Source organism: Podarcis vaucheri (assembly GCF_965113315.1).
Source record: "Podarcis vaucheri genome assembly, chromosome: 7".
NCBI classification, from domain to species: Eukaryota; Metazoa; Chordata; class Lepidosauria; order Squamata; family Lacertidae; genus Podarcis; species Podarcis vaucheri.
The window spans coordinates 30,252,339-30,280,256 of record NC_138765.1 but is presented as its reverse complement, the minus strand read 5'-3'; the positions used below and the strand labels follow the sequence as shown (position 1 = coordinate 30,280,256).

General features: G+C 45.5%; 1 protein-coding gene across 1 annotated transcript in view; it reads left to right on the top strand.

Annotated features, from left to right (window-relative positions):
• Positions 1-2,259: 2,259 nt before the first annotated feature.
• LDLRAP1 (low density lipoprotein receptor adaptor protein 1) overlaps positions 2,260-27,918 on the top strand; it is a 66,314-nt gene continuing 40,655 nt past the window's right edge. Inside the window, exon 1 of the mRNA XM_082231815.1 lies at positions 2,260-2,469. Within this exon, the coding sequence (XP_082087941.1) occupies positions 2,385-2,469 (85 nt within the window). The 5' untranslated portion in view covers positions 2,260-2,384. The remainder of the gene's footprint in view (positions 2,470-27,918) is intronic.

Genomic DNA, 27,918 nt, shown 5'->3' with positions numbered 1-27,918 from the left:
CATATACCTGATCGACTGTAATGAGGGAGAAATCCTCAAATGGAGTCTGCTCTTCGTCTTCCATGCTAGGGGAGAGGACCTCAAAGCGATCGTGTATTTCTAAACACAGAGCGAACCCTGGGCCTCCTACTTCTTTGAGTCACGTTTCTCCATATATCTGGCTCCTGTGTTGGTGAACTAGCCTCCTTCTCAGGGGAGTCCCCTGTCTCCTCCTTGGTGGAGACGGTGTGCTCTGTTGCTTCCAAGAAGAGCTCCAGCTCTCTAATTCTTTGGAGCGTAGCTACACGTTCCTCCAGTTGCTGGACTTTGTCTTTTAAGAGGGCAATCAACATGCAATTGCTGCAGGTAAAGCTGCCTGCAACCTTTGGCAAGATGGCAAACATTGCGCAGGAACTGCAGGCGACTGCAGCTGTTCCCTCCCCCTCCATCTTGAGAACGTGTCGTTGGGGGTGGCTACAGCGGTCCTCCATCATAAAAAGCGTGAAGACAGGACAAATAACTCCCCCCACAAAAAAACCTAGGTCTCCCCCAACAAACGTTTGAGACTAGCTCCCCTAAATCTAAAAGATGGATCAACACACACCAAGAAAACCCTTTTTGCTCCTTCTTCAACTGCTACCCTGCTAGCTCTGATAAGCTCCTCCCACAGCTAATCACCTGCCTCAACAGAAACCCTGCTTACACATGATTAAATTGACAAGTACGATATGGGTCTGAAAGAGTTGGCAAAAAGAAGTTTATTGAGAAACGGAGTGTATTCCTTTTGTACTGGAACAACAAAGTGGAAGCCGCATTTAATCTGCACACATTATTGGGTGAAATATAGATTGAAGTAACATAAGTCTAGAAAAATTATACACGATAGGATATTGAATATTATTGCACACCACCCCAATCTCCCTGTGGTGCAAGATGAGGCACAGCAGAGATTGTGGTGTCTTTATGGTTTATTTACACATAACTACAACTTGAGTCAACAATAGTTTTCACAGCATTAAAATTCCCAAAGGGTCTTGCTTCTCCCATAGTCACAACCTTGGATTCAAGCAGAAATCAAGAATTGCTCTGTGTCTCCAAGTTCCCAGCCTGCTGCTTCTGGCTTCTAGCCCACATACCTCAACTCTGGCCTTTGTTTTTCTAACTACAGTACCAGCAAGTTGAAGGAAGGAGGACCCACCCATCTTACGTCTGCCACAGACCTACTTCCTTTGTTACCTTAATGACCCATACTTAGGCCATTACCTCACCAGGAAGCTAGCCTGGCTATTCCAGGAATTTGAATCCTTGCTTGGATTTTAACACTTGCTGGATCCAGATATTAAAAGGCTCTCAGCCTACTGCCTATCCCCACCCTCCCCAACTCATAACACTGTTATTCATATAGGGATTATCTCTTTCAGTCTGATACTCTCAATTAATGTTTTACTCATTTCCAAAGGCTCAATGATTGACCCTAAGAATGAAGTGTTAAGGGCAATTAATGCATCAAATTAATGCAGTAAATATGGTAAAATGGACTGGAAACAACCTTTTACGGGGGAAAGTATTGTGTACATAGCAACAGATGCAATCTATGGCAAAGGTACAAATTATCTTCAGGCTTTTTGTTGGAATTTTATTAAACTTTCCGAATACAATTTTACCATTAGAGGCATTCTCATGAATGCAAAACTTGTTCGGGATGTTGTGATATTTTTTGGTACTTTGTGATATTTTTCAGGGCATTTGGATAGCCTCCTCGCCCGCACCGACCCACTGCGGTGCTGCTTTAACGGCTGAAGCGGGAAAGAAGCCCGCCGCCTCGCTGACGCCCTGCTCGAATCCAGCGGGCCAGAGTAGGCCCAACTCCGCGCGCGCCCTCACTGTGCGCGTTTCGCTCAGCGCTGGCAACGCTGTTATTAAAGGCACGGGAGCAGTTTCGAAAAGGCGGCCATCTGCCCTGGGATGGTGACAGGAGCGGCCACAGGTTGCGAGGAGGCCCCGGAGAGCCGAGATCGCCTGTTGGACCTGTTCCCGCCCCCTCCCTCCTCTCCGAGCTGGTTGCTCGCGCAGCAGGCCCGGCGCGAGAGATGCCTTTCCCCGCCTGGCACCGGCGCGCGGCTGCTTTGCGCGTCAGCTGGCAATGCCCTCTTAACCCCGAGAGAGAGAGAGAGGTCTCTGGCGGCGTCCGGGCCGCCTCCCTCGCTCGCCCCCCCACCATCTTCATCCCTCGCCTCCCTCCTGCGAAGGAGGAGCGAGCCGGGCAGGAAGGAGGGGCGACCCGGGCCGCGCGCGCAGAGGGAAAGGGGAAAGAAAAGTTTTCAGAGAGTTTCTGGAGGCGGTTCCAAAGCCCCGAGCGCGTCGTCGTCGTCGTCCGGGCGGCCTCGGCAGCGACACCAGCGCGCATGGACGCCCTCAAATCCGCCGGACGGGCCATAATCCGGAGCCCCAGCATCGCCAAGCAGAGCTGGAGCAGCGGCAGGCATAAAAGTAAGTCCGCGGGGAGGCAAGCAGGCGCGCGCCCCCCCCCCCGTCGCCTCCGCTTCGGATCTCTTAGCCACAGCTCTCCAAGAGAGAGGGGTTTCTCGGAGAGGGAGATTGGGCTGCTGCGCCGATCGCCCTGGTCTGGTCCTGGGGTGCTCCGGGGGTCCCCTGATTCTGGGCTGGAGCGCGCGAGGTGCATCGGGGCAGGATTATAAGGAGCCGGGGTCACTTCTGGGGCAGGGGCTCCTTTTGTGCAGGGACGGGAGAGGCAGGAAAGAGAAGCGTACGTGACCAGGAGAGCGGCTGCAGCGTCCGGCAGAAGTTTTTGATGACAGGCGGACAAAATCTACACACACACACACACACGGAGTACTCATACCGCCACTGAAACACTTTCCCCCACTTTAAATGAGCCGGCTCTTTTTAAAAATGGTTACACTAGTCTTACTGTACTTGTTTTTGTAAGTTGCCTAAAGTTTTATAGAAGCTGCACGGTGCTTTGCAAAAATATCACAGTCCATCTACGCAAGGCTAGGGAGCAGCCTAAGAGACCTAGGAACGTCGGAAGCTGCCTTCTACCGAGTCAGATCACTGACCCCTCTAGTTCAGGATTGTCCACGTTGACTGACAGCGGCTCAGCGGGGTTTCAGACGGGGCCCTTTCCAGCCCCACCCGGAGATGTTCTACCACCACTGAGCTGCATCCCTTCCCCAACTGAAAAGTTGGAGAGGGAGAGATCAGGGTCAGAGAAACAAAATAAAAGAGACAGTCCTATATGCAAATCTCACTGAACTCTGCACACTTACTCTGCTTCTCAATAGGAGTGGGCTGTAAGGCAAATTCCTCTGGAAGTTCTGATGAAATATTAGAGAACTGTTCAGAACAGAGATGTAGCCTTCGGGATGTTCTGGGACTCCATTTCCCATCAGCCTCAGCCAGCATGGCCAGTGGCAATGGACAACAACATCTGGAGAATAACACCTCGCTCACTTCTGGTTTCAAAGAGGAAACTATCAAGATATCACAAAGCACTGCTCTGCTAAGGAAGCAGCATTTTAAAATATTATATGATTCTCATGCCCTGCTGCAGGGGTGGGTTACCCTCATCAAGGGCCATATTCCCTCAGAGGTAATCTGTCAGGGACCACATGCCAGTGGTGGATGGAGGGAGAGCTGTTGTACTCTTAAAGTACAATGCATACTGGTGCGCAATAATAATGAACAGTGTGCAAAATAGAGCACCCAATTCTACCCCTTGCAGGTTTCTTAGTTCACAGCTGCTTCTGTCTAAAGCAATGAATTATGGGAAATGTAGTTTGTTAAGAGTGCTGAGAGTTGAGTTATTCCCTCAAAGAATTCTGGGCACTGTCATTTGTTAAGGCTTGCTGGGAACTGTGAATCTTTCAGGGGTGAACTACAATGTCCAGAATTATTTGAAGGAAATTATTTGTGTTTTGAGTGTGCTTAAAGGTATGGTGTGTGATATTTTTTTTAACGAATAGTGTGGATGTGGTCGTAGTTACTGGGTGCTCCCAGAACATTCACTCTTCCCCTCTCCCCCAAATTCTGAGGGAATATTAATTAGTGGGTGGGCTGCTGGTGGTATGTTTGAGCTCTATTTGGGGAATCCCTTCTGTCAGACGATTGTAATCATCTTGTTTCCCAGAGATACTGAACAGCAACAAACAGTCAGGGTGGACAAGACTGGGCTATATGGACAAATTGTTCAGCTTGGTATAAGGCAGCTTCTTATGTTACTTCGTGTACCAGGGATGGAGATGCTCTGGATGTTCTTGGACTTTGACTCCTATCAGCCACAGCTAACATGGCCAATGGTCAGGGATGATGGGTGTTGTAGTCTAGCAATGTCAGGCTTGGAGGGAGGAGTACTTGCTTAATCTCTGCACTTGAATATTGAGTAGAGAGCATGGCAAATGCTATGATAATAGCTGCTGCTGTTTTTCAATTTTCTTGTTGTTAGAGGTCAAACTGTCATGACAGGGAATGCTTTATTTGCAGTCATGAGGGAGGGCATACAGTGGTACCTCAGGCTACAAGCGCTTCAGGTTACAAACACTTTGGGTTGCAAACTCCGCTAACCCGGAAGTAGTACCTCGGATTGAGAACTTTGCCCCAGGATAAGAACGGAAATTGCGCGGCAGCAGCGGGAGGCCCCATTAGCGAAAGCGCACCTCAGGCTAAGAACGGTTTCGGGTTAAGAACGGACCTCTGGAACGAATTAAGTTTGTAACCCGAGGTACCACTGTATATGGCCTGGGGTTCCTCATATCTGGTCTATACAGATCAAAATCCCCGAATAGAGCTACTTAAATCATGTGATTTGGAGAAGTGTCTTCTGTACTCAGTTTTTGGGGAACTGGCATATTCCTAACATTTCAAGGGACGTTGGGTTGTGCCTGCATCTGCTGGTCAGGTATGGTAGATGGTGGTGATTCAGAGCTGCATTTCCTTAATCGTTTCTGGGCTCAGTCACAGACACTGGATATGTTTATGCAGTCAGTTACGAAAAGCTTTGACCAAATTAACTTTTTTATTTGAAGAAATATAAATATTTTCATGCTTCAGTTTCCCAGTGAGTTGAAAGTGGAAATCATAAACATCCCCGTCTTCCCTGCCATTTGTTCCACCTGACAAGTGATAATGTAGCTCAGCGGTAGAGCATCTGCTATGCATGCAGAAAGTCCCTGGTTTGATCCCCAGGATCTCCAGGCAGGGCTAGGAAAGATCTGAAACCTTGTTGAGCTGCTGACTGTCAGTGCAGTCAATACTAGGTAGACCATTGGTCTGATAAGGTAGCTTCTTATGTTCCTAACATTAAGATTAAAATTAAATTGACTCTTCTTTGTGATAGTAATGATGACCCGAGCCATCTAACAGGGTGCTAATTCTTTTTTCTACAAGTGCGGGTCTGCAGCAAATTTTTGTGGCATGGGGTCCTCCACCTGTTTGGGATGATGGCCAGCCTTCCGGCCACGCCCTGTCTTCAGATGCTCCATTCACCTCCCTCCTTTTTCCATTTCCTCCCCTAACAACCTGCCAGAATTCCACGCACTCTTAAGAATGCTCAGTCTTCATTTGGGGGTTTTCCTACCTCCATTTTTGGGGTGGGGTACTTCTGCAAATGTTTGAGTTCCCAAAGCCCATTGGCGCCGTTTTGGCTATAAAATTAACCAAATGACTTCGCTATCGCTATGTAGGATTACTGGTAATTACTCTTTTTTGTTCCAAAAACAAATATGCTAGTTGTGTGTGGTGCCTGATTCCACTTGTGGCGTTGTGTGTCCATAAGGCGTGTTGCATTTGAAAGCCTATTTAAACCACTCCTTTCCTTGCTGTCACAATTTTTCCTAGAATAGAACACCCATAATGACACCTGTAGCATATATTTTAAATGCCTGCAATATACAGTGCTGCCTGTTAGGTGCAGGGGGTGTCTTTCCATTACTGGTGAAGATAGCGTAGTAAGCCCCTTGAAGCAGCAGCAGCAGCAAAACCTTTCAGCAAACCTTTTTATCATTCTGGATAAAATGTCACTCGACTAACTTTTTTTGTTTGGTCCCTATATGGAAGATTGTACATGATCCTTCCTTCCCCTTTATACAAAATGACTGCTGCAGAATAAAATCTGGGTGTGACTTGATGGTTCAGCTTGTGCTTCCTTCCTCCCTTCAAGGGCCTAATTCTTACAAACGAGAGAAATACAAAGTAAGTTTGTGACTGGGCTGCACCATCTGAGACTGCAGATGGGGACTCAGGTGATGGAAGGCACCCCCATCTCTTCCATGCAGATAAAGAACTAGGCGCCAGGGATGAGGGTTATGTCCTAGCTTTCATCGTGACATGCGGGTTTTCTGCAAGCAAGGAATGTGAGTGCTTGGAGGAGTTTTCAGTTGTGTGAGCCTCCCCCCACCCCCCGCAGTCTTAAGTGGGGCAGCCCATTGGCAGCTTAGCTGTCTCTTTTGCTCTTCAATGTAATTCACAAATTGATCGCAATTTGCTGCCACCCTCCGTGATGCTTGCCACTTTTTTTTTAAGGACCCCTTGCAATTTGGCATTCACATACGCTGCTGAAACAATAAGAGTGTGCGTATCTTTAAAAAGTGCTTTAGAATGTTCAAGTTTCTTAAGAAGATTGATCTGAATCCATCTAGCCCAGCATATTCGTTTCCAGCAGTGGCTAGCTGGGTGTCCTGGGAAGCTTATAAGCAGGACCTGAAGTTTTTTCTCTCTCCTTTAGTAGCTGATTTGCAGAGGGACAAGCCACAGAATATTGCAATGCCTAGCGCTCCTGTTCACAGTTCCAAGTCAGCAAATCATGCCCTTCTGCACAATACTCCATTCCATTTTCTTAGCCATCCAGTTTTCCATTTCCCTGACTCTACAGGTCAGCAGTGGCGTAGCGTGCGGGGTGCAGGGGGGGCCGGCCACACCGGGCTCAACATCTGGGGGTTAGGGGGCACAAATCCACGGGTTAGGGGGCGCAAATTACTTGCCTTGCCCCGGGTGCTGACAACCCACGCTACACCACTGCAGGTCAGTACCTTCCAGTAGCCTTCGTAATTATTACAACAGTCCTGTGAGATAGGGCAATATTCGTTACCCTTACTCCAGATCTGGGGGAAGGGATAACTCTGTAGGCATTCATTTTTAGAGAGGGTTAGGGGCTTGTGAGTACCAGGTAATCTATCCGGAAGTCTCGGAAACCACCAGTTTGCAATCAACCACCGACCAATCTCCTCCTGAACCCCTAGCAATAGTGAGCCATCTATTGTGAGGCAAAGAGAGGCTTGCCATTTCCAAACACGTCTCTGGTCTGAATGCTTCCGTTTTCTTCCTCCTGCCTAAGGAAGTGGAAAGGGTTGGGGAGCCAAATCCGTACTCCATTGCTTCCAGGTCAGTAGAGTAGATCAGTGGTTCCTAACCTGGGCGCCATGAAGTTATCAACCCCCTGCTGCCTCCTTTCACAGGCACTTTATATCAGTCTCTGGGGGGAAGGGAGGAATTATTCACCTCTGCTGCTACCTACAAGCTAAAAGGAGTGGAGAGGCTGTTTCAAAGAGCACTTTGCAGCTTTAAGTCAACCTGTTCTCATGTTGGGGCAAAACCGCCCTTTGAAGCAGTACCCCCCCTCTCTTTTAAACAAGCAGATAGGGCATAGGGGGACTCCCCTGCCCACCTGCTTGCTCCAATATTTGAAGGAAGTGTGCTGTCTCAAAGCCCTTTACAAAAGGCCTTTTTGAAGCACTTTGTCTCCTCCTTTATACATCAATTTCTGAAGGAGGAGGCTGCCTCAGATACCACTTTTGCACACTTCCTCTGATTTTGATGCTCAGATGGGAGCAGAAGGGGGTAGGGGGTAAAAAGGAGTTGGGAACCATTGTAGATCCCAGGAAGGGATTGCCATTTTTTTGCAACTGAACAGGAGGTCGTGAACCAAAGGGCAAAGCCTGTAATCTAGGCAAGATGTGAATTGGGGATTTTCTCATTTGCAGTTCAGTCTCTTAGCCACTGTGTTATGGAGTGGCCCCTTTTTTGTCATAGTCAGTTTATTTACATACCACATTTCCCACAAATACGTCTGTGCTTAAAGCAATTTACAGCAAAACAAAACAAAACACAAACACACACAGTCTAGGCACAGGAGTACAATAATAATAAATAAAGTATAATATTACAACACTAAACACTGTGACAAAAAAAGCAGAAAAAGTCGTGGAATACAAAAATATAGTGTTTTATACAGAATAGAGTGCTCAACTTTGAATTCTCTGTCACCCCTATTATTTTGCTACAGAATTTATTTTTTTAACTAAGCAAGGCAAAAATACCTGTGAATAGGAGTCTTTATTACATTGTGAACATGCCTGGAATTTTGTTGTTGTTTTATGTCTATATTTTCTTCTGAACCAGCAGAAATCCGCAAGCCTGTGATGGCACCTCTTTTCCATGGCAGAAATATATTGGTGAAACCACTCACCTTGTTTGTCGCTAACAGTACCCAAATTGGGTGGAAAGCACCCAAGTTGGGAGAAGTGTATCAAAGAAATGAATTTCCTGAGTCATATTACATCCCATAACTTTACAAGCTTCTAGAAGGTCACTGGTAATTGTTTCATAGTTTTTGGCCTTAATATTTCCAAGAAAATTTGTAACGTTGGATTTAAATGCTTTCCACAGTCTGCCTTCAACTTCATTGAACCTATCATCAAATATATCGTCTTTCATTATTTCCCTGATTTGTGGGCCCACAATTATCCCTTCCTTGAAGGGAAAGGAAAAGTAATCCCTTCCAGTGGTTCATTGGCAATATTAGTTTGATCTGGTATTAATGCTTGACGTTGTGGCCAGTGTTTCTAAACATAATGATGTGCTCCAGCTTAGCTGTCCCACTCAGAAAGAAAACAGTATTTTGTGTATCCCTCTTGTAAACCAAGGAGGAATGCAATAACTTTCAGAACATTGCAGATGTGCCAAGCGTAGTTATTAAAATGAATGTGTTCTGGAAGAAATCACATGTTGTCATACAATTTATGGATGGCATAAGCTAGACAGGAGGGTATCTATTGCCAAAGTGGAGCAACACTGCTTTCAAACTGAGTTTGGAGGAATAAATGGACAAACACCCGTTGTCCAGATTATGCGGCTGTCCCAATGCTTCCATTAGGTAAAGGTAAAGGGACCCCTGACAGTTAAGTCCAGTCACGGATGACTCTGGGGTTGCGGCGCTCATCTCACTTTATGTGGCCAGCATGACTAAGCCGCTTCTGGCAAACCAGAGCAGCGCACGGAAACACCGTTTACCTTCCCACCGGAGCGGTACCTATTTATCTACTTGCACTTCATGCTTTCAAACTGCTACGTTGGCAGGAGCAGGGACCGAGCAACGGGAGCTCACTCCGTCGCAGGTATTCGAACTGCCAACCTTCTGGTCAGCAAGCCCTAGGCTCTGTCCCGTCATTTTCTGAAATAAGATTTTTTTGTGGAGGAGATTTCATCCTTGTGGTCTTGTGGAAGCCTTTGACAGATTAAGATTATGAACAAGATCATTCAGCTCACCTTGAGCTATCAAATGGGGTTCTGTTGAAGAACCAGGTCCTTCAAATATGTTGTCAAATTGTTCTCCACATTGATCTTCCTCATCAGGTGCAGGATTTTCATATTTGGTGTCATCCACAGCAAAATCCCAAAATTCTGGTGGCCTTCATATTGGAAGCTCATGATATGTTCAGCAAACTCCATTCTGTGAGATCCATCTTTTAGCCAGGCTCTGTGGGGTCCATGATGTGTCTTCATCTCCTATCTTAATACCACAATAAAGTTTGTTTACCAATTGCACAACTGGGAGGAAATTTTGCTTCTGAGTTTTAAGTGATAATTCTCTTAATAAACATAGTGGAAACTGATCAATTAACATACTGCCATGGTATTCTAGAAACATGAGGACAATCAAAGTTCTTCAAAAGTAAGTATTTCGCTTACTTATTATAGCAACACAACACAATTACTAGGTACTAGAGAACTGAATGAAACCTAATGAAAACTAATCACTTAACATCTGAATACTTTAGCATATGTATGCAACTCACAGCATCAATATAAACAAGTATTGACATGTTCTAGCTAGTTGCAAGCAGTATTAGATACAGCAGCTTACAGAGCAATACACAGGGGGTGCCATCTATGCAGTAATTCTGGGTGATAGACAAATTATGTTCTTATATTCAGTGCTAGTTTTCTAGAAAAAGAGGTGCCTGAACTCACCATGAACACCTCGTTCTCTTACAGTGACAATGGCTCCCACCTGAGAGGTGCTGGAACTGAGTTCCAGTGAGTTCCGGCTAAAAAAGCCCTGTTTATATTCCTTATAAAAATACATATGTAACACCTAAAAGAACCCATGCCACAAAATTTCTGTTTTCCTGTGAAATTAACAATTCATATAAACGACATCAAAATTTAAGGTAGCCTGAAGCTCACCAATATGTCTAATAATTTCACATTCAAATGTAACCCCAAACCTAATCGTTTTTATATCAACCTTTCTCCCAAAGCATCTGTTTCAAAGCCTCTTTCTAATAAAAAAGCCACCCTGTAATGTTTTATGTAATTTAAGATAATTTATAATCCACTGTGCTAAAAAACAAAAAAATAGCACTTGGGGCTGGTAAAAACAAATGGAGAATTGCGGTACTGTTTATGAAGGATTGTTGCCTGAATTTCCTCCTTTTCCTGCTCTCTCTCTTCCCACCCCACCCCCTTTTTTTGCATTGTGTATTAGTTTCTCTGCCAGCAGGCTTACAATCTGCCCTGTGCTCTTTTAATTTAAAACACCACCACCACCATATTTGCAGAGTACCTAGAAAACCTCTTTGTAAATTTGGGATGAATTGCTGCATCTGATCTGGGATACACCAAAGATGTGACTTCATCTGTCCCAAGCCTCTGGATTGTTCAGCTGTGTGATTCCACTGCTTCACTGGAACCTCTTAAGTTTCCCAAAAAGGGCCATGCTGTTCTCCCCCTCACCCACGTTGCAATGCCTTTTAGGCAAAAAGAACTTAAAAAACCACCCCCTCTGTATTAAAAGGTGAGAATGGAGTGCAAATTACTCAGCTGGCTGTTTATTGAGTGGCCTCATTACCCAGCTGGCCCTTGGTGTTAGAGCAATGGGATGTGTTAATTTAAGTACACATACTTAGACCCGCTAGCCTGGGGCTTAGGAGTGTGTGATGCATAGCTAGCCCTTGACTAATGGCCTTGGCGCCCCCCCCCCCATGAAAAAACACAATGTGTGTGTTTTGCTTTGCATCTCTTCTGAAAGTGGGTCTGATGTAAAGGTAAAGGTAAAGGTACCCCTGCCCGAACGGGCCAGTCTTGACAGACTCTGGGGTTTGTGCGCCCATCTCACATCTATTGGCCGGGGGCCAGCGCTGTCCGGAGACACTTCCGGGTCACGTGGCCAGCGTGACAACGCTGCTCTGGCGAGCCAGAGCCGCACACGGAACGCCGTTTACCTTCCCGCTGGTAAGCGGTACCTATTTATCTACTTGCCCCCGGGGGTGCTTTCGAACTGCTAGGTGGGCAGGCGCTGGGACCGAACAGCGGGAGCGCACCCCGCCGCGGGGATTCGAACCGCCGACCTTTCGATCGGCAAGCCCTAGGCGTTGAGGCTTTAGCCCACAGCGCCACCCGCGTCCCCCTCTGCATCTCTTCTGAAAGTGGGTCTGATGTACTCAAGATTAAAATCTGGCCATCAGTTGTACTTTCACCCAAGGTCTTTTGCCTTCCCACACATCTTGACGTGGCATTGTGATTTGCAAATCTTAATGGGAAACAGCCCTACTAGAAAAATGGACCAATAAACTGAAACTGACACAGGGACAAATGGAAGAAGACGCCTTCACCCTGGTATGACTCCCCTTTATCACATACACAGCCCAAGAAGACAATGACAAAAATCCACCAACAGCATACAAATCAATGTGGCTAACCTGATCCAAAACACCCACCCACCCCACTCACACATGGAAACAAAGACCACCACAGACAACCACAAATGAGGCCAACCCCAACCTCTCTCACCACCAAAGAAACACAAGTGAACATCAGAGAACCTGCGCAAGCAACACTGACACAAAACCCCACATATGTTAAGTAAAATAGAAACATTGCCACCCGACCCCATCATTCCCCCCCCCACCTCTTCCCCCCCTTTTCTTCCTAATGTCTGAACAAATGAAACCAATTTGTAAAAAATGTTATGGGAGGTGTGGGGGGGAGAGACATTGCACATACTTTTGTAAATCAAGAATTTTTAAAATTAAAATACATTTTTTAAAAAAATGGCGTGCCACAAACCAGGAAACTGGCTGTCCTTCTGTTTCATAGAATTTTTAAGAGCTGGAAGGAGGCACAGAGATCATCCAGTCTTCCCCCAACCCTGCTCGTTGCAGGTTCTACCCTGCAGGATGCAGTGACATGAATAAACATGATAATGTTATTATAAGCTTATTGAGGGGTTAATGAACTCAACAAGTTTGGGAGTTCTCTAAGCAAGTTATTTATCACATTTGTTCTCATGTCGACCTTCCAAGAAGTGCAGTGTGATGTACACAGTGTTCTCAAAATGCGTGTGCTCTACAGCCTTGTGAGGTAGGTTTTGATTAGGCCAGGAGATAATAGTGTCTTGTGCAAGGTCACCAAGTGTGGCGAAGTGGGAGGTATCAGTGGCCTTGATTCCTTTATGTCTTATTACTACATCTCCTGTGCATTCTGAGATAGCGATTTCCATTATAGAATTGTAGAGTTGGAAGGGACCAAGAGGCTAATCTAGTCCAAACCCTTGCAATTCAGGAATCTCAACTGAAGCATCCCTGACAGATGGCCATCCAATCTCTGCTGTAAAACGTCCAATGAAAGAGAGTCCACCATTGGTTCGGGTCCTACCCTCCAGAGCAGGAGAAAATAAGTTTGCTCCATCTTCCATGTAGCACCCCTTTAGATATTTCAAGATGGCTATCCTAGTTCCCCCTCAGTCCCCTCTTATCCAGGCTGAGCATACCCAACTCCCTCAATTGTTCTTCATAAGGCTTGGTTTCCAGACCCTTGATCATCTTGGTCGCCCTCCTCTGCACGCATTCCAACTTGTCAACATCCTTCTTAAACTTTGGTGCCCATAACTGGACACAGGACACCAGGTGTGGTCTGATCAAGGCAAAATAGAGTGGTACTATTACTTCCCTTGAATGTTTTGCCCATTTTTACCATTGCTTATTCTAGAAGACATGCAACTCAGAGAGGAGATACCTTCTTTGCTGTATTGGTTTCTGATGGTAAAGGAGCATGCTGAGTTTCACAGAATCCTAAGCCAAATTTGGCCTTACCAGGCCATTTTTCAAAAACGACTACTGACTGCCCCACACCAGACATCATATATGGGGCTGATAGAGACGCAGTTGGATTGGCTTCTCAAACAGCTGATCCCCACAGAGGGCAGGCTTGAAATTGACGTGCATCATTTAATGCAGGCATAGGCAAACTCGGCCCTCCAGATGTTTTGGGACTACAGCTCCCATGATCCCTAGCTAGCAGGACCAGTGGTCAGGGATGATGGGAGTTGTAGTCCCAAAACATCTGGAGGACCGAGTTTGCCTATGCCTGATTTAATGTGTCACTTTCTGCCCCAGTGGACCAGCTTTGACAGATGAGTGGGACCATCCACTTGTCAATCACCTGCCATAATATGATGTCATATGAATTGCAAGCGGCTGGTTCCACTCACCTGCCAAAGTTGTCTTGTGGTGTGTGTGAGGGGGAGATAAATATCTCACCTGCCAGGCCAAAGAGTTTCTCTATTCTGGATTTTACAGATTTAAAAAGTTGCTATTGCCCCATTTACAAAGAGAGCAAAGACTTGATTTTTTATATACAGTATAATGTGAAAGTAGCACAGACCAAGATTTACCTACTACATATGGGGAATGCACCCTTGTCTCTTTCTGCCCATCTTGCTTTAAAGCAAGGTGGTATTTTAATGTATGCTCTGAGTCGAAGACGATGTGGCAGTGAGGCAACTTCTGACCTCACCCTCTGTGGTCTACAGAGCCTTTCGAGGCGCCACGGCTTGGTTCCAGTTGAAGGGTGCAGTTCTAGTGTAAAGTGAGCTGGAGCCACGGAATGACAGTAGTTGTGTGGCTGTGTCTGGCCTCTTGTGGATTAGGACTTCCCTCTGAATTTTCAGCATTCAGTTAACTAGTTCTTATGCAGCTACTGTATAAGGTTTGGGGGAGCGCAGACTGTAATAGATTCATGCAGTCAATTTGACATATCGGGCTGTTTGAAATTTATATTCTGGCTCTGCTGCTGTGATTTTCACCAGCACCTTTAGGCTACAGGCCTACATCTAACCAGCTGTTCTGCACCTGTAGCTTCTTCCAGCAGAAGCCCCAAGGAGGACAACACTGACTGTTCTAATGTTACACGACGGTAGCTGGTCCAAATTATCAACCATTAGCTGGGGTGGGAGAAACTACATTCTGTAGCTCTCAGTGGATGGTTTTAAATCTCTTACGAAGAGGAGTTTTTGTGAGCTTGCCAGCTGTTTTCCTGCCAAAAAATATTCCCACCCAGATTACCCGGAGCTCATTCTTGGCAGACAGGTAAGATCAAAAGGCTTGACTCTGCAATAGTCCTTGGATGAGGCAGATCACGTTGGGCCTCATAAAGGATTAAGGCTCTTGTAACAGAGTTTTGAAATTACAGGATTGCGTCTGGTGTGCTTGTGTCAGCATTTAACAAAAGACTTGGTCTCATTTTAAAGTAGGAATTCAGTTGAGTTGTATGTAAGGATAAGGGAGGGGAAAATGTTCAGTGTTCCCATTTTAATGCAAACCTACCGCGTTTGCGCTTCCTGAAGAGATGTGGAAATTGGAATGATGCAACTGTCGTTTGGAATTCACACTGCTTTCAAATTTTGCTACACAGTTCTTCTGGTGAAACACACACAGTTGGGGGGAGTGTGCAAGCAAAACTAGCGCATATCCATGAAAATAATGTAGAAAAAATACATTGTATTAATGTAGATGACTTGCAATAATGTGCACGTTAGGAGAAATTCACAAAAAGTGTATGGCTTTTTATGCAGCCCTTTAACAAAAAAAAGTTTGCAAACTGATGTGGAAATGGGGCAGACTTGAGTTTAAGATTGAGGAAAATGAGAAACGGAGCAGAAATGAAATAGGCAGGTTTGCCGATCCCTGGCTGTATAAACTTTCAGGGTCAGGTTCAATCTCACATGCTGAATAATAATTAGAACATTCTGGTCTTCTGCAAGAAGAAACACGTCACTGAATCGTCCAACGTCTGAGAATACAAAATAAGGGCAATAATCTTGGTTCATGTTATAATTTTTCCATAGGCTTGTGAATAAAGGACGGGCACGAGAGGGCAATGTGCAAGGCTGAAGCTTGGGGCAGAATTTACTGAAAGTGATTTGGGGGGGTTTGTTTGTGTATGCGTTTCTTTAAAAATATGCTTTTACAGAGATGGCATGGAAACAAAACCTGAAGCAAGAGTTGTGTTTATGTGTGCCCTAGGGTTGGAAACTCTTTATGGCTTATCAAATGGCATTTTAAGGCCTTAAGCTCGCAAAATGGCCTAACTGCTGAGCAAACAATAATTGAACCAAAACAGCTCTGTTGATAGAAACAAAGATGTGTGGGGTAAATTTTAACTGGCCTTGTGTGATACTGCTGCGTAATTGCAAGCCGACCTTTAAAGGAAGGCCTAACAATGTTTATCCATTACAGCCCTTAAATCTTCACTTTCACTGTGGAGAGACTTTGGGGTGGGGGGAGCTTTCAGGGAGACAAGGGTGCAATATAAGGAATCTTCCTCATTTAACATGCCAGGCTGTTCCTTATCTTGCAACCTTTTGTTCTTTCGAGGCCTCCAGGTTTTGTTTAAAAAGTTTCCAGTCTCATTTTAGGTACCTGTGCTTTCCATTCTTCCGTCCCCCCATCTCGGTGAGCCTTGAATGAGCTTCGGCAGCACTATGAGTTGGACAATGAGCGGCAGTGGCGTAGCGTGGGGGGTGCAGGGGGGGCGGCCACACCGGGCGCAACATCTGGGGCGCGTGCGCTCGCGCTCGTAGCTCTCTGCCCCTACCTGGCTCCACGGGTTAGGGGGCGCAAATTACTTGCCTTGCCCCAGGTGCTGACAACCCACGCTACGCCACTGATGAGCGGTGGTCTGATCAGTAGAGGTGCCCCAACGTGCTGGGGCACGATTCTGAACAAGCCCCACTGACAAATGGGCATTGTGCAAGAGCATGGTTCACAGAATTGCTTTTTCTACGCAGGAGAACCTCCCAGGGGATTGTGCCCAGTGTTAGCTAGAGGAAAACGATCTCAATTTGACTTTCTACCTCGGGGTGGTTTTAAGCAAGTACAGTGGTACCTCGAGTTAAGTACTGGTACTTAATTCATTCCGGAGGTCTTAACCGTTCTTAACCTGAAACTGTTCTTAACCTGAAGCATCACTTTAGCTAATGGGGCCTCCTGCTGCCGCTGCGGCGCCAGAGCATGATTTCTGTTCTCATCCTGAAGCAAAGTTTTTAACCCGAGGTACTATTTATGGGTTAGCGGAGTCTGTAACCTGAAGTGTATGTAACCTGAAGCGTATGTAACCCGAAGTACCACTGTACATTCATAGAATGAGTTGGAAGGGAATCCCAAGGTTCCCCCTGCAATGCAGAAATCTTTTCCCTAGCGCGGAGCCCAAACTCATGACCCTGAGATTAAAAGTCTCATGCTCTATTGACTGAGGCCTTCTCTAGATATGCAGTAGATCAGCCTTCCCCAACTGGGGACAACCTGTAGAATGAAGGAGTCGACAGAATGTGTTATACCAGGCCCAAATTCATACCATGCATTTAAAGAACTATGATACCACTTTAAACAGTCATGTCTTCCCCCAAAGAATTCTGGGAGATGCAGTTTGTTAAGGGTGCTGAGCTACAGAGCTACAATTTTCAGTGTGGTTTAACAACCATCCCATTTTAATAAAAAAACCCCACTTCACAGGGAACTCTGGAAATTGTAGCTCTGGTGCCCTTAGCAAATTGCAGTGCCCAGAATTATTTGGGCAAAGCCATGGCAGTTCAAAGTGGTGTCATAGAGCTTTAAATGTGTGGTGTTAAGGTGGGCTTTCTTTTTTAGTGCTTCTCTTTGTGAGATTTTTTTAAAACACTCTGCCTATAGAATACTAGTGTTCAGGGAGGCAGCTGAGCTAGAATCCTCCTTGCCTGATATGCTAGCGTGTTCACTTGCGTGAATTGTTCTTTCCCCCCTCCTTGTGGGAAGGAATGCAGTTATATCATTCCCCACATGCACTCTGAAATGGCACAGTCTGCTGTTTCACCTCAGGATTCCCTCACCTTATTTATTCTCTTGCACAGGTGGACCAAGTAGCACAACAGAGCTTAAATGGGCTGGTAGCCATGGGCCACTCTACACTTTCCTTGCTGCTGTGCATCTCTAGGCTATTATTACTAAGCAGGCAGGAAGGATATTCTTCAACTTCCTGTCTTGAAGGATTCCATGTGGATGGGGGGCAGCTGTGGCAGAGCCGTCTTTTCCATAGGGCTTAGTGGTTCGTTGCGCCAGGGCGCCGGCCTCTCAGGGGCGCCCAGCGAGTGGGGGAGCTGTGTGGCTTTGCCGGCGGCCTCCCCTTTCCCTGCACGCCTGCCAGCTCTGCCCCGTCAGTCATATAGCTGGCAGGCGTGCAGCTTGCCTCCCATGCCTCCGTGGGAGGAGAGTGATCCCCGCAGCGGCATGGGGGAGAGTTGCGCCCTCCCATGACTGGCAGTGCACAGCTTTGCCTCCCCCCCCACTATCCGTGGTAATTTGGGGGTGCTGGGCGGATATTTGCCCCCCGGCGCCACATCTGCTAAAGACGGCCCTGAGCTGTGGCTCCAAAGCAGGAGGTAAGAATGGTCTAGGACTGGGATTCCTAAACTGTGATCTTTGGAACATCAGGCCAAAGCACTCAAGGAGTCTGGGGGGGCATGGCCTTGGGAGAGTCCCAGGGACCAAGCAGAGAGGCCTGGATGGATCCCTTCTGCCCCTGGGCCTGAGGTTCCCCACCTCTGCTTTAAGATCAAGGCTGCCATCTTGGGTTAATGTCTTGGGTGTACATAAAGAAGGGGAGGCCAGAGTTCTTCAGTTCCATTTGCTCACTAACTGTCTTGAGTCATTTCAGGACATTGTGTTTCTCTGGGGCTGCAAAATTCTTCCCACCACAGAGAACAACCCTGCTCTTGTTTATAAAGATCACTTAAACCAAGACTTAAAGAGGAGATGGAATCAGGAGCCCCTGATCTTGCCAGCGGTCATTGACTCTCTCAACTTCCTTCAGCCTCTTGTTATGCATGCAAACAAATTGCAGGCTGGAGCAATTTGGGTTCTTGCTACATCAGGATAACTGACATAACCCTACATTTTTGAGTTGGGGGAATGGATGTGCGGTTCTCCCCCCCCCCTTCTCTTGGCTCTCTTTCTCCCAGTTGAAAGGTTGCCAAAGCATGTGTGTCTCATTAGCGTTTTCCTCTCTTAAGACAGAACTTACTTAACCTACTGCATGAACTTACTAATATTTCTGCCACACACAAAACAGACGTTTGAGAGGCACGTCTTCAAAGGAAAAAAGAGGAAGACGTTCTGGTGAATGCTTAGCAATATCCAGACACGTCTGTGAAGTATGTCCCACCTGGAAGAGTTAGCATGCAGATGGAAGCCAGTTGATCTTTTTTCTGGATGTTGCAGCTTAAGGAAATGTAACTCCAAAGAGCCTACTTTACTGTATTTTTCTAGACCAGCTTTGGGACTGATGCAAGTTGTAGTACCCGATATCTGGAGGGCATCAGGCTCAGGAATGCTGTTCTAGACTCAACTCTTCCAGCCCTTTTGTATTAAAATTGCCCCATGACCAAACACATTCCCTTAATATTAGAAACCTTATTTGCCCTCTTCAAAGCATCGACAAGCAGCCAATCAGCAATCAGGTGCCTGCAACCCCACTTTGGCATATTTACCTGCCCCACCCACACCTGAAGTCAAGCTATATACTTTGAGAAACAAAGAGATATAGGAGTGATCGGTTGTCTGGGAATGGCACCCTTTGATCAGGCAGTCTCCATAAACACCCATTGTTCCCAGGACTTTCTGCAATCGCTCGGTGGTAGATAATAATACACTTTATAGCACTTTTGTCTGTGCTTGCTTTGTATAGTCACAGTTGAGCCCTGGAATTGCAGACAGGTGCTGGGGCTGACCCCTGGTGTGCCTGGGCTTAAGTTGAGCCCTATCCCAGCTGTTAGCTCAGAAGTGGTTATTCCTTGTTGTGTAGGGAGGCTAGCCCCTGAAATCTACTTTTCTTGAGTGTAAACGTAAACTAAGAATGGTTGCAGAGTGTCTTTTGCTCTTAAGGCACTTGCTGAACAGATGTGGGACACTTGTGTGGATTTTAAACTGTTTATTATTTGTGTATTATAGTGTAGAGGCCAAAACTCATTGGCAGCACACATGCTCTGCATGTATAAAGGTCCAAGTTCAATCAACAGCACTTCCATGGCTTCTCTGTAACAAGAATTGGATACTGCGCGTGGCAGTGTACTTATAGTTGCTGCTATTGTTAGGCAATCCATAGGTGCGGGTGAGAAATTCAGTTTGGGTTGCATCTTAATGCAAAGCTACCTAATTCTCATTTTCCCAAAGCAAAGATTGAAACGAATTTTGCATTTCTCCAAGCGAAAAATGTGAATCTTTTGGGTAAGTATGCATAAGTGTTTATGTTTGTGAAAATAATGTGCAAATGTTAGGAGAAATTGGTTGCAAATACATGTATTAGGCAAACATTGTTTATTAAGAGATTTACCGGTATATTGGGAGAAATATAGAAAGAGAAATGTGGATTAAAATGCTGGTGCATTTTCATTAAGTTAAAAAAATATATATCACAAACTTACCCAGAAATGGGAGAAATTAACAATGACACATTCTTCCATTCTTACCCACCAGTGAACCTTATGCTTTATATATAGGTAAAGGTAAAGGGACCCCTGACCTTTAGGTCCTGTTGCAGACAACTGGGGTTGCAGCGCTCATCTCGCTTTACTGGCCGAGGGAGCCGGCGTTTGTCCGCAGACAGCTTCCAGGTGATGTGGCCAGCATGACTAAGCCACTTCTGGTGAACCAGAGCAATGCACGGAAACGCCATTTACCTTCCCACCAGAGTGGTACCTATTTATCTACTTGCACTTTGACGTACTTTCGAACTGCTAGGTTGGCAGGAGCAGGGACCAAGCAATGGGAGCTCACCCTATCGTGGGGATTCGAACCGCCAACCTTCTGATCGGCAAGTCCTAGGCTCTGTGGTTTAGACTTTATATATATATGCTTTATATATAGGGATGGCCAAAAGATAAATCATGGTATTTTCTGGTGGTTTTCTGGGTGTTTTGTAGTATGGTGGCTATAGCATTAAAATAAAATCTTTCTATGGTAATTATAAAAAACCCTTGGCCTTGTGATATCAGCCTCAGTGTTTCTCACCTGTGCAATATGAGTACTAATTACTTGTATCTAGCCTGACCTTTTGTACAGCTCTGCTGGCCAGTTTTAGAGTTCTGTGTTGGATTCTCTGATTTATAGATTTATAGGTTTTAAGGTCATCCCACACAAATCTTTTAGCTTGGCAGCAACTACACTTTGGAACTCATTGCCTATTGACAACATACAGGCCCCTTTACTGTACTATTTCCAGTGCCTTCTTAAAACATATTTCTTTACGTGACCATATGCAGGCATGTAAAATTATTATTATTAGCTACCCAGAGTGGCCGGGGCAACCCAGTCAAATGGGTGAGGTGCAAACAATAAAATTATTATTAGTTGAAGTTTTAATATCTTTTTGGCTTATTGTCGATTCTGATTATCTTTGGAATGTTTTTAAATACCTGTTTTTAGCTGTCTTCTATTGAGAACTTGTTATGTATTTTTTGTATACCACTTAGAGGTTTTATTGCAATCCAATGGTATATAAAAATCTTAAAGTAAATCCCAGTATTTGGCTTATGGGGTGAAGTAGTTACCGTATTTTTTGCTCTATAAGACTCACTTTTTCCCTCCTAAAAAGTAAGGGGAAGTGTGTGTGCGTCTTATGGAGCGAATGCAGGCTGCGCAGCTATCCCAGATGCCAGAACAGCAAGAGGGATCGCTGCTTTTGCTGCACAGCGATCCCTCTTGCTGTTCTGGCTTCTGGGATTCAGAATATTTTTTTTCTTGTTTTCCTCCTCCAAAAACTAGGTGCGTCTTGTGGTCTGGTGCGTCTTATAGAGCGAAAAATACAGTAGCTAGCTATTCTGAGCCACCATGTAGTCCGCTAGTTCCAGTTGATGAATTTGGGGGCTTCTAGTCTTTTGTTTTGATAGTAGATTCAGTAAAGCCTGTAATCTGCCCTTCAGGTGGTTAGGTCCCTGCCCTGGAAGCTTACAGTCAACAGGAGATATCAACAAGGGCAAATACAAATGCAGTTGCAGATGTTGTCACCTTAAACAAAGAAATGTAGTACAGTGGTGCCCCGCAAGACGAATGCCTTGCAAGACGGAAAACTCGCTAGACGAAAGAGTTTTCCTTTTTGGAGGTGCTTTGCAAACCGAATTTCCTATGGGCTTGCTTCGCAAGACGACAATGTCTTGCGAGTTCCTGCTGGTTTTTTCCCCTTTCCCCCCCTTTTTCTAAGCCGCTAAGCCGCTTATCAGCTGATCCGATCAGCAGATAAGCCGCTAAAAGCCGCTAATAGCGCTAATCCGCTAATCCGTCAATGGGCTTGCTTCGCAAGACGAAAAAAGAATCACAGAACGGATTCTTTTCATCTTGCGAGGCACCACTGTAATTGATTGGTGAGGTGAGCCATTATTTTGACAAAGGGTGGGTTTGTAGATTGGAGAAAGTGTTAAAAACTGCTTTGCCCCCATAACAACCCGGTGAAGGAGGTTGTTCTTATTGCCGTTTTATAGGGGATCGGGATAGTGTCAGGGCTTGAGAAATGCTTCAAGCTGAGTCTGTGACATTGGTGGTATTTGAACCTGGCGCCCTCTGGCCCTTGCTGGCTACCTCCTGGAGATAATGAGGGTATTAGCCACCTATTCCAATGACTCCCTCTGCTTTCGGTGCCCTTGCCTTCCTTGCTGGGTTCACAGTTGAGGGACTTGGAAACGCTAGACACTAATCATCCCTGCACCCCTCGGAGGTCCAGGTCTTCTGTATTCATGTCCTTGCACCAAAGGGTTGAGTGGAAGAGGAACGAGGCGGAAAGGTTAAGTGGCTTTTGCGAAGCTGGTAGAAACTGTCAAAGCAGGGATCGGAAGGAGGGGCTCCCAGCTCCTGGCTCGTTCCTGTCCAGCCCACACAGCCTCGCATGCTTGCAAAGTGCTTTTCAAGCTGGCGGGGTGGGATGGGGGGGGGCGTTGCTGAGCTGTTTGCAGCCTTGCAGAAGGTCACACGCTCAAATGCTCTTTATTCGTACAGCTTGCCACTTAAGACACGCCAGCTGCATCAGGCCAATAGCCCATCTAGCGGCCAGCTAGATCCCTGTGGGGAACCCACAGCCTGGGCTTGAGCTTAGTGGCATGTAGCCCACCTGCAGTTCCCAGTAACTGGTATTGGAGGGAAAGCATAGCCATCACGGCTACTAGCTCAGCCACTTTGCTCCTGGCTGGTCCTTTTTGCTACTACAGCACACTAAGGCAAGGTTTGGCTTAGCATGTTGCCTGTTCTTAACTTGTGGTTGACCTCTCTCTTTGCAGGTGTGAGAGGGCCAGTGTGGTGTAGTGGTTAAGAGGGGTAGACTTGTAATCTGGTGAACCGGGTTCGCTTCCCCCTCTTCCACATGCAGCTGCTGGGTGACGTTGGGCTAGTTAGACTTCTTTGAAGTCTCTCAGCCCCACTCACCTCACAGATACAGATAGGTAGCCGTGTTGGTCTGCCATAGTCAAAATAAAAAAATTCCTTCCAGTAGCACCTTAAAGACCAACTAAGTTAGTTCTTGGTATGAGCTTTCGTGTGCATGCACATGAAAGCTCATACCAAGAACTAACTTAGTTGGTCTTTAAGGTGCTACTGGAAGGATTTTTTTTATTTTCACCTCACAGAGTGTTTGTTGTGGGGGGGGGGGAGGGAAAGGAGAATGTTAGCCGCTTTGAAACTCCTTAGGGTAGTAATAAAGTGGGATATCAAATCCAAACTCCTGCACTCAAAAACTATCCTTGGCTACAGGTCGTGTTTGGAGAGGCAATGGCTTAAAAAGAACAGAGTTAAGGAAAAGCATTCAGTTGTCAACTGATTTTTAATACTGCATTCCAAGAAGTATGCTGGAACTCACTTATCTTTGAAACAGTCAGACAGCTAGGTTCACCTTCTCTAAAGGGAGTGCGCTAGTAACCTCTGTGACAGGGTTGTGGAGATAGTGGAACTGGCGTTAATCACACCGTCTGTGCCCCCTTTCTTAGCCCATTAGAAAATGACAGGATCACCATCACTTGATGTGGTGCAAACAAAGCACTGTCTTCTGCAGTGAGGCAGCAGGGTGCAAACAAAACGATTCATTAGTTTGATGGCTTTCAATGCATGTTTAAGCACTAAGGGACAATTCTAGTTGGTAGTAAGTAACTGAGCATGAAACAAGAAGGTAGAGATTATATCTAGAATGGGTTAAACAATTATATAAAAAAGGGAAATGCTGTTTTAAAAACTTTGAGAATTTTCTGCTGGTTCAAATTTAGCAATACAAGCAATATGTTTTTTGTTTGTGGGTAGCCATACTGTAATAAAATAGATCCTTAATCAATTCCTGCTTGGCCACGAGGCTCAACCAGTGGCCTGCTGGGACCAGTTGTTACTGTTTACCAGGCTGACTTGCCTTGCAGGGTTGTTGAGAGAACTGGGTTGTATGGTTGAAATAAATCTCAGTGGAACTGAGCAGTAAGCTGGATTCTATTAATCTGAGTGGTTTGTTACGTTGCCGTGTTAACATCTAAATGTGTCTCCTGCTTGACCCAACTTTCGCGTGATCCCTGATCTGCCTCTCTGTGAAGCATTCTATCTGAACATGTAATTTAGTAAGTGTGAACATTAATTTTGCAGACTGATACTTAAAAAACAAGTAGTTAATGTACTTCTCTTTGTCAATACCAGCTGTTCTCTCCACTGAGCTTTAACTGAATGTACTGGTATGTATTGAAACTCTGCCCTTGTGGGTAAAAGCTCTGCATCCATCTGTAGCAGGTGGGAACCTTTTTCACCCCAAGGGCCACATTCCCTTCTGGGGCCAGATGCCATTGGTGGGCGGGGCCAGAGGCAAAAGTGGGTGGAGCAATAGTTGTCAACATTACCTGTCTACAGTACTCTGGTTCCACTATGACTTATGGCCTTAGTTTATCTGCCCAATCTGCCCACACAGCTGCATGACCTCACTGTATTGTGTAGTGCAGGCAGAGCTTACTGGTGAAAGTGCACAAAGTCGTATTTATTACATTCTGTAATGTGTGTTCACTCTGTTAAAATAACTCCAGGTTCATGCTGTTTCTCTACCCTACCCCATCCCAGATCTGTCCACTTTGGCAGAGAAAGCTATAAAAGGCATAAAAACAAGACTTTGCATACTGCATTTGAACTCCCAAGCAGAAAAATCTCAATTCAGTATCGGCTGCAGAATTTCCCATCTTGAGAATCTTATTTTTAAAAGGCAAGTTTATAGCCCTTATGGCTGCAGAAGATGGTATTTAAAGTGAGTGCGGGAAGAAATTTCTGTGTGGGCTCCTGTTCTTCCGAATAAGTACTAGGAGCAGAATAAATAATGCACACTAAGCTATATGCAGATGTGCATGGCTTTTGCATAATTCACACAGGCTGCAAAATTCAACTTTGCAGAACTTGGATTTTATATGATTTCTGGACAGTGTGTGTACAGCCCTGCTTCTGAGGACATTTCTCCGTGTCCACATTTGACTCCTGAAGGACTAATTTTGTATTACGGCATAAGCTTTTCTGGACTCGAATCTAAAAGAATTCAAATCCATTAAGTTTAATCCTCCGTTGCAGATACAGATACATATATTGTAAGCAGTGAGGCCAGAAAGAAATGAAATGTAAGAGGCACAGTGAGTCTTTACAGCAGCCGTGATCGGTGATGCAACAGTTTGGCAATCCTGAGTTGATTAACATCTACAGTGTGAAAGGAAGCCATTGTCTCTATTTAGACACAAAAGACTGGTAGAACACCTGTAAGCTGTAAGCGTAATCAAGAGGCTGTTGCTAAGAGTATAATGGGAGGAAGTTGTTCCTAAGGGCACACATTAGTTGAAAATGAGGCATGGTAAACTAATTGCCCTTTAGTGCCGCATTATGCTCACAATCTGGCCATTTTTATACATTATGCAGAAGCAAATCAGAGGTTCCCAGGAGGGATGTAAGAAGGCATTCTTCTCCATTCCTCCCTGCATTTGTTGCATGCACCATTGTTTCCCTTCTGCTGCGGTTAAACTTTAACCAAAAACTACATTACTCATCTCATTGTCCGCTGTGGTGAAATGAAATTAAATACGCAAACTGCATCGCCATTATGTTAACTTTACGCCATTCATTTCCACACACAGGAAATGCGATGCTAATGTGGGGAAAACACAATCAGTTATGTATCATTTGGGGACCAAAAGCAGCAGCAACAGTGAATACAAGTCATATTTGCTGGATCGATTTCTGTTCCAGACATGGGACGAATTAGCGAACATCAGCAATTTCTGTAAAACTTTCAATCAATTGTAATTTTTTAAAAATGCCAAATAAATGACAATAAAGAGATATTAGGTTGCAGTCCTATATGTGGGGGGCTGGTAGCCCTTCAGATGTTGCGGGACTATGACTCCATCATCTGCTGGCCATTCTGGCTGATGTTGATAAGACTCCCAATTCCCATCTGGAGGGCTATAGGTTCCCTTCTCCGACTATACACTCTTTCCTCCTAAATCCAGTTGAAGTCACATGACAGCTTCTGAGTAGGCCTGCATATGAGTGCATTGATTAGCGTTGGTGCACATTTACATAGAGGCCAATGGGGAGACAACTACTGAAAACCTAAAGCAGATCTGCTTGTTTGAAGCAGCTGGAGAAAATCAGGCAAGCCCAGTAAGCTTGCCTGTTTTGTGTGCAGTGTAAGTCCAACCCCTCGCTGCAGTTTTAGTGTGCCACATTATTGCACGCAGTGCCTTCCTCCTGAGTCATCCTGCATATTTCCCCCCTGACTAATTCTGCTTTGCAATTAGGTGGCATAATTATGAGTCATGTAGGATTACCTTGCAGGGTGTGTTGAGCTTTAAGGGGCTGGTTGTTGCTTGCTCACTTTAAAACAGACGCCTTCTTATTGTTCACAGGTGGGAATTGGTCATAGCATATTCTGCTCCTTCAATAAAACACACACCTTGATATGGAATCCGATCATAGAAACTGCTCTTCTTGTTCAAAGCTTGAGAATTTGGACAAATGTATCTTAGTCAAAGCTGCCTCTCTTAAGACCTCCCCTCTGTTCTTATGAAATCACTCTTTTTGCCTGAGTTGTCAAGCATTGTTGTTCACAGCTCCTCAGTAGAAACACACTGATATGTGCCGGAATGGCAAAAGGTCAAGGGTTCTGGGCATTGCTGGGATGCCAAAGTAATTGTTCCTGGCGTAGGCTGGAAGTTCCTTGATAAAATTGTAAGAAATGGGCTTGTTTTATTTCTGAAATTTTCTAAAAGCACGCTTTCGTGTAAAGCATGGATCATAGCTGTCAACTCACAGATTTGAAAATAAGGGACCAGCAGCCTCAAAAATAAGGGATCAGCAGCCAAAATAAGGGATTTTCCGAACACAGGTATGTTCAACTTCGGAGCCCCTCCAAGCCAAAGGCAGAAAAACCAGCCAGCAGCCAAACGAAGCCTCAAGCGGTGGTTCCCACAGCGCAGCAACCCGGCAAAGGGGATGCAGCAAGGAAAACCACTGTCACCTCTCCACTGGGAAGCGCTGAGCAAAGGCGAGTCCCCAGGCAACACGGCCGATTTGATCGGCACAAGGCATGCAAGCTCCACCCCCCAGTCATTCTCAGACTCCTTATTGGGTGAGCAACGCAGCCAAGCAACACAGTTGGAGCCTCCCTCCTCCCTGGCTGGCAGGGAAGGAGGGAGAGGAGCTGCTTCCTTTGAAACCCGGGAAATTTAAGGGACAGCAGCGGGACACAGCGCTGGGATAAGGGACTTTCCCGCCAAATAAGGGACAGTTGACAGCTATGGCATGGATCCCAGGGCAGTATAATTAAAAATAAAGAAATCGAACAGCAATACAATCAAAGCAGAATTAAATCTTAGGAATAATAAGTTAGTTCTTGGTATGAGCTTTCGTGTGCATGCACACTTCTTCAGATACACGAAAGCTCATACCAAGTACTAACTTAGTTGGTCTTTAAGGTGCTACTGGAAGGAATTTTTTTATTTTGACTATGGCAGACCAACACGGCTACCTATCTGTAACTGGAACGCCTTCCTTATATTCTTCTCAGCCCCTGCTTAAAACAGTTCTGTTTAGGCAAGCCTAGACAGACATGTAGAAGTTACATGAGCTTTATCTCTCTTTGGCTACTTTTGAATGTTATTTAATACTTGTTTTTAATTCCCCCGCCCAATAATATTAATGTTTTATTTCATATTTTTGTAAGCCACTTAGAAGCTTTCTTGCAAACAGGCAGTATACAAATTTTGTTAAATGAAATAGTAACTCCTCCCCCAGGGCTTTTTCACACAGGAAGTCTGGGCAGCTGGGGAGGCTGCAGGAATGCTAGGGAAATCTT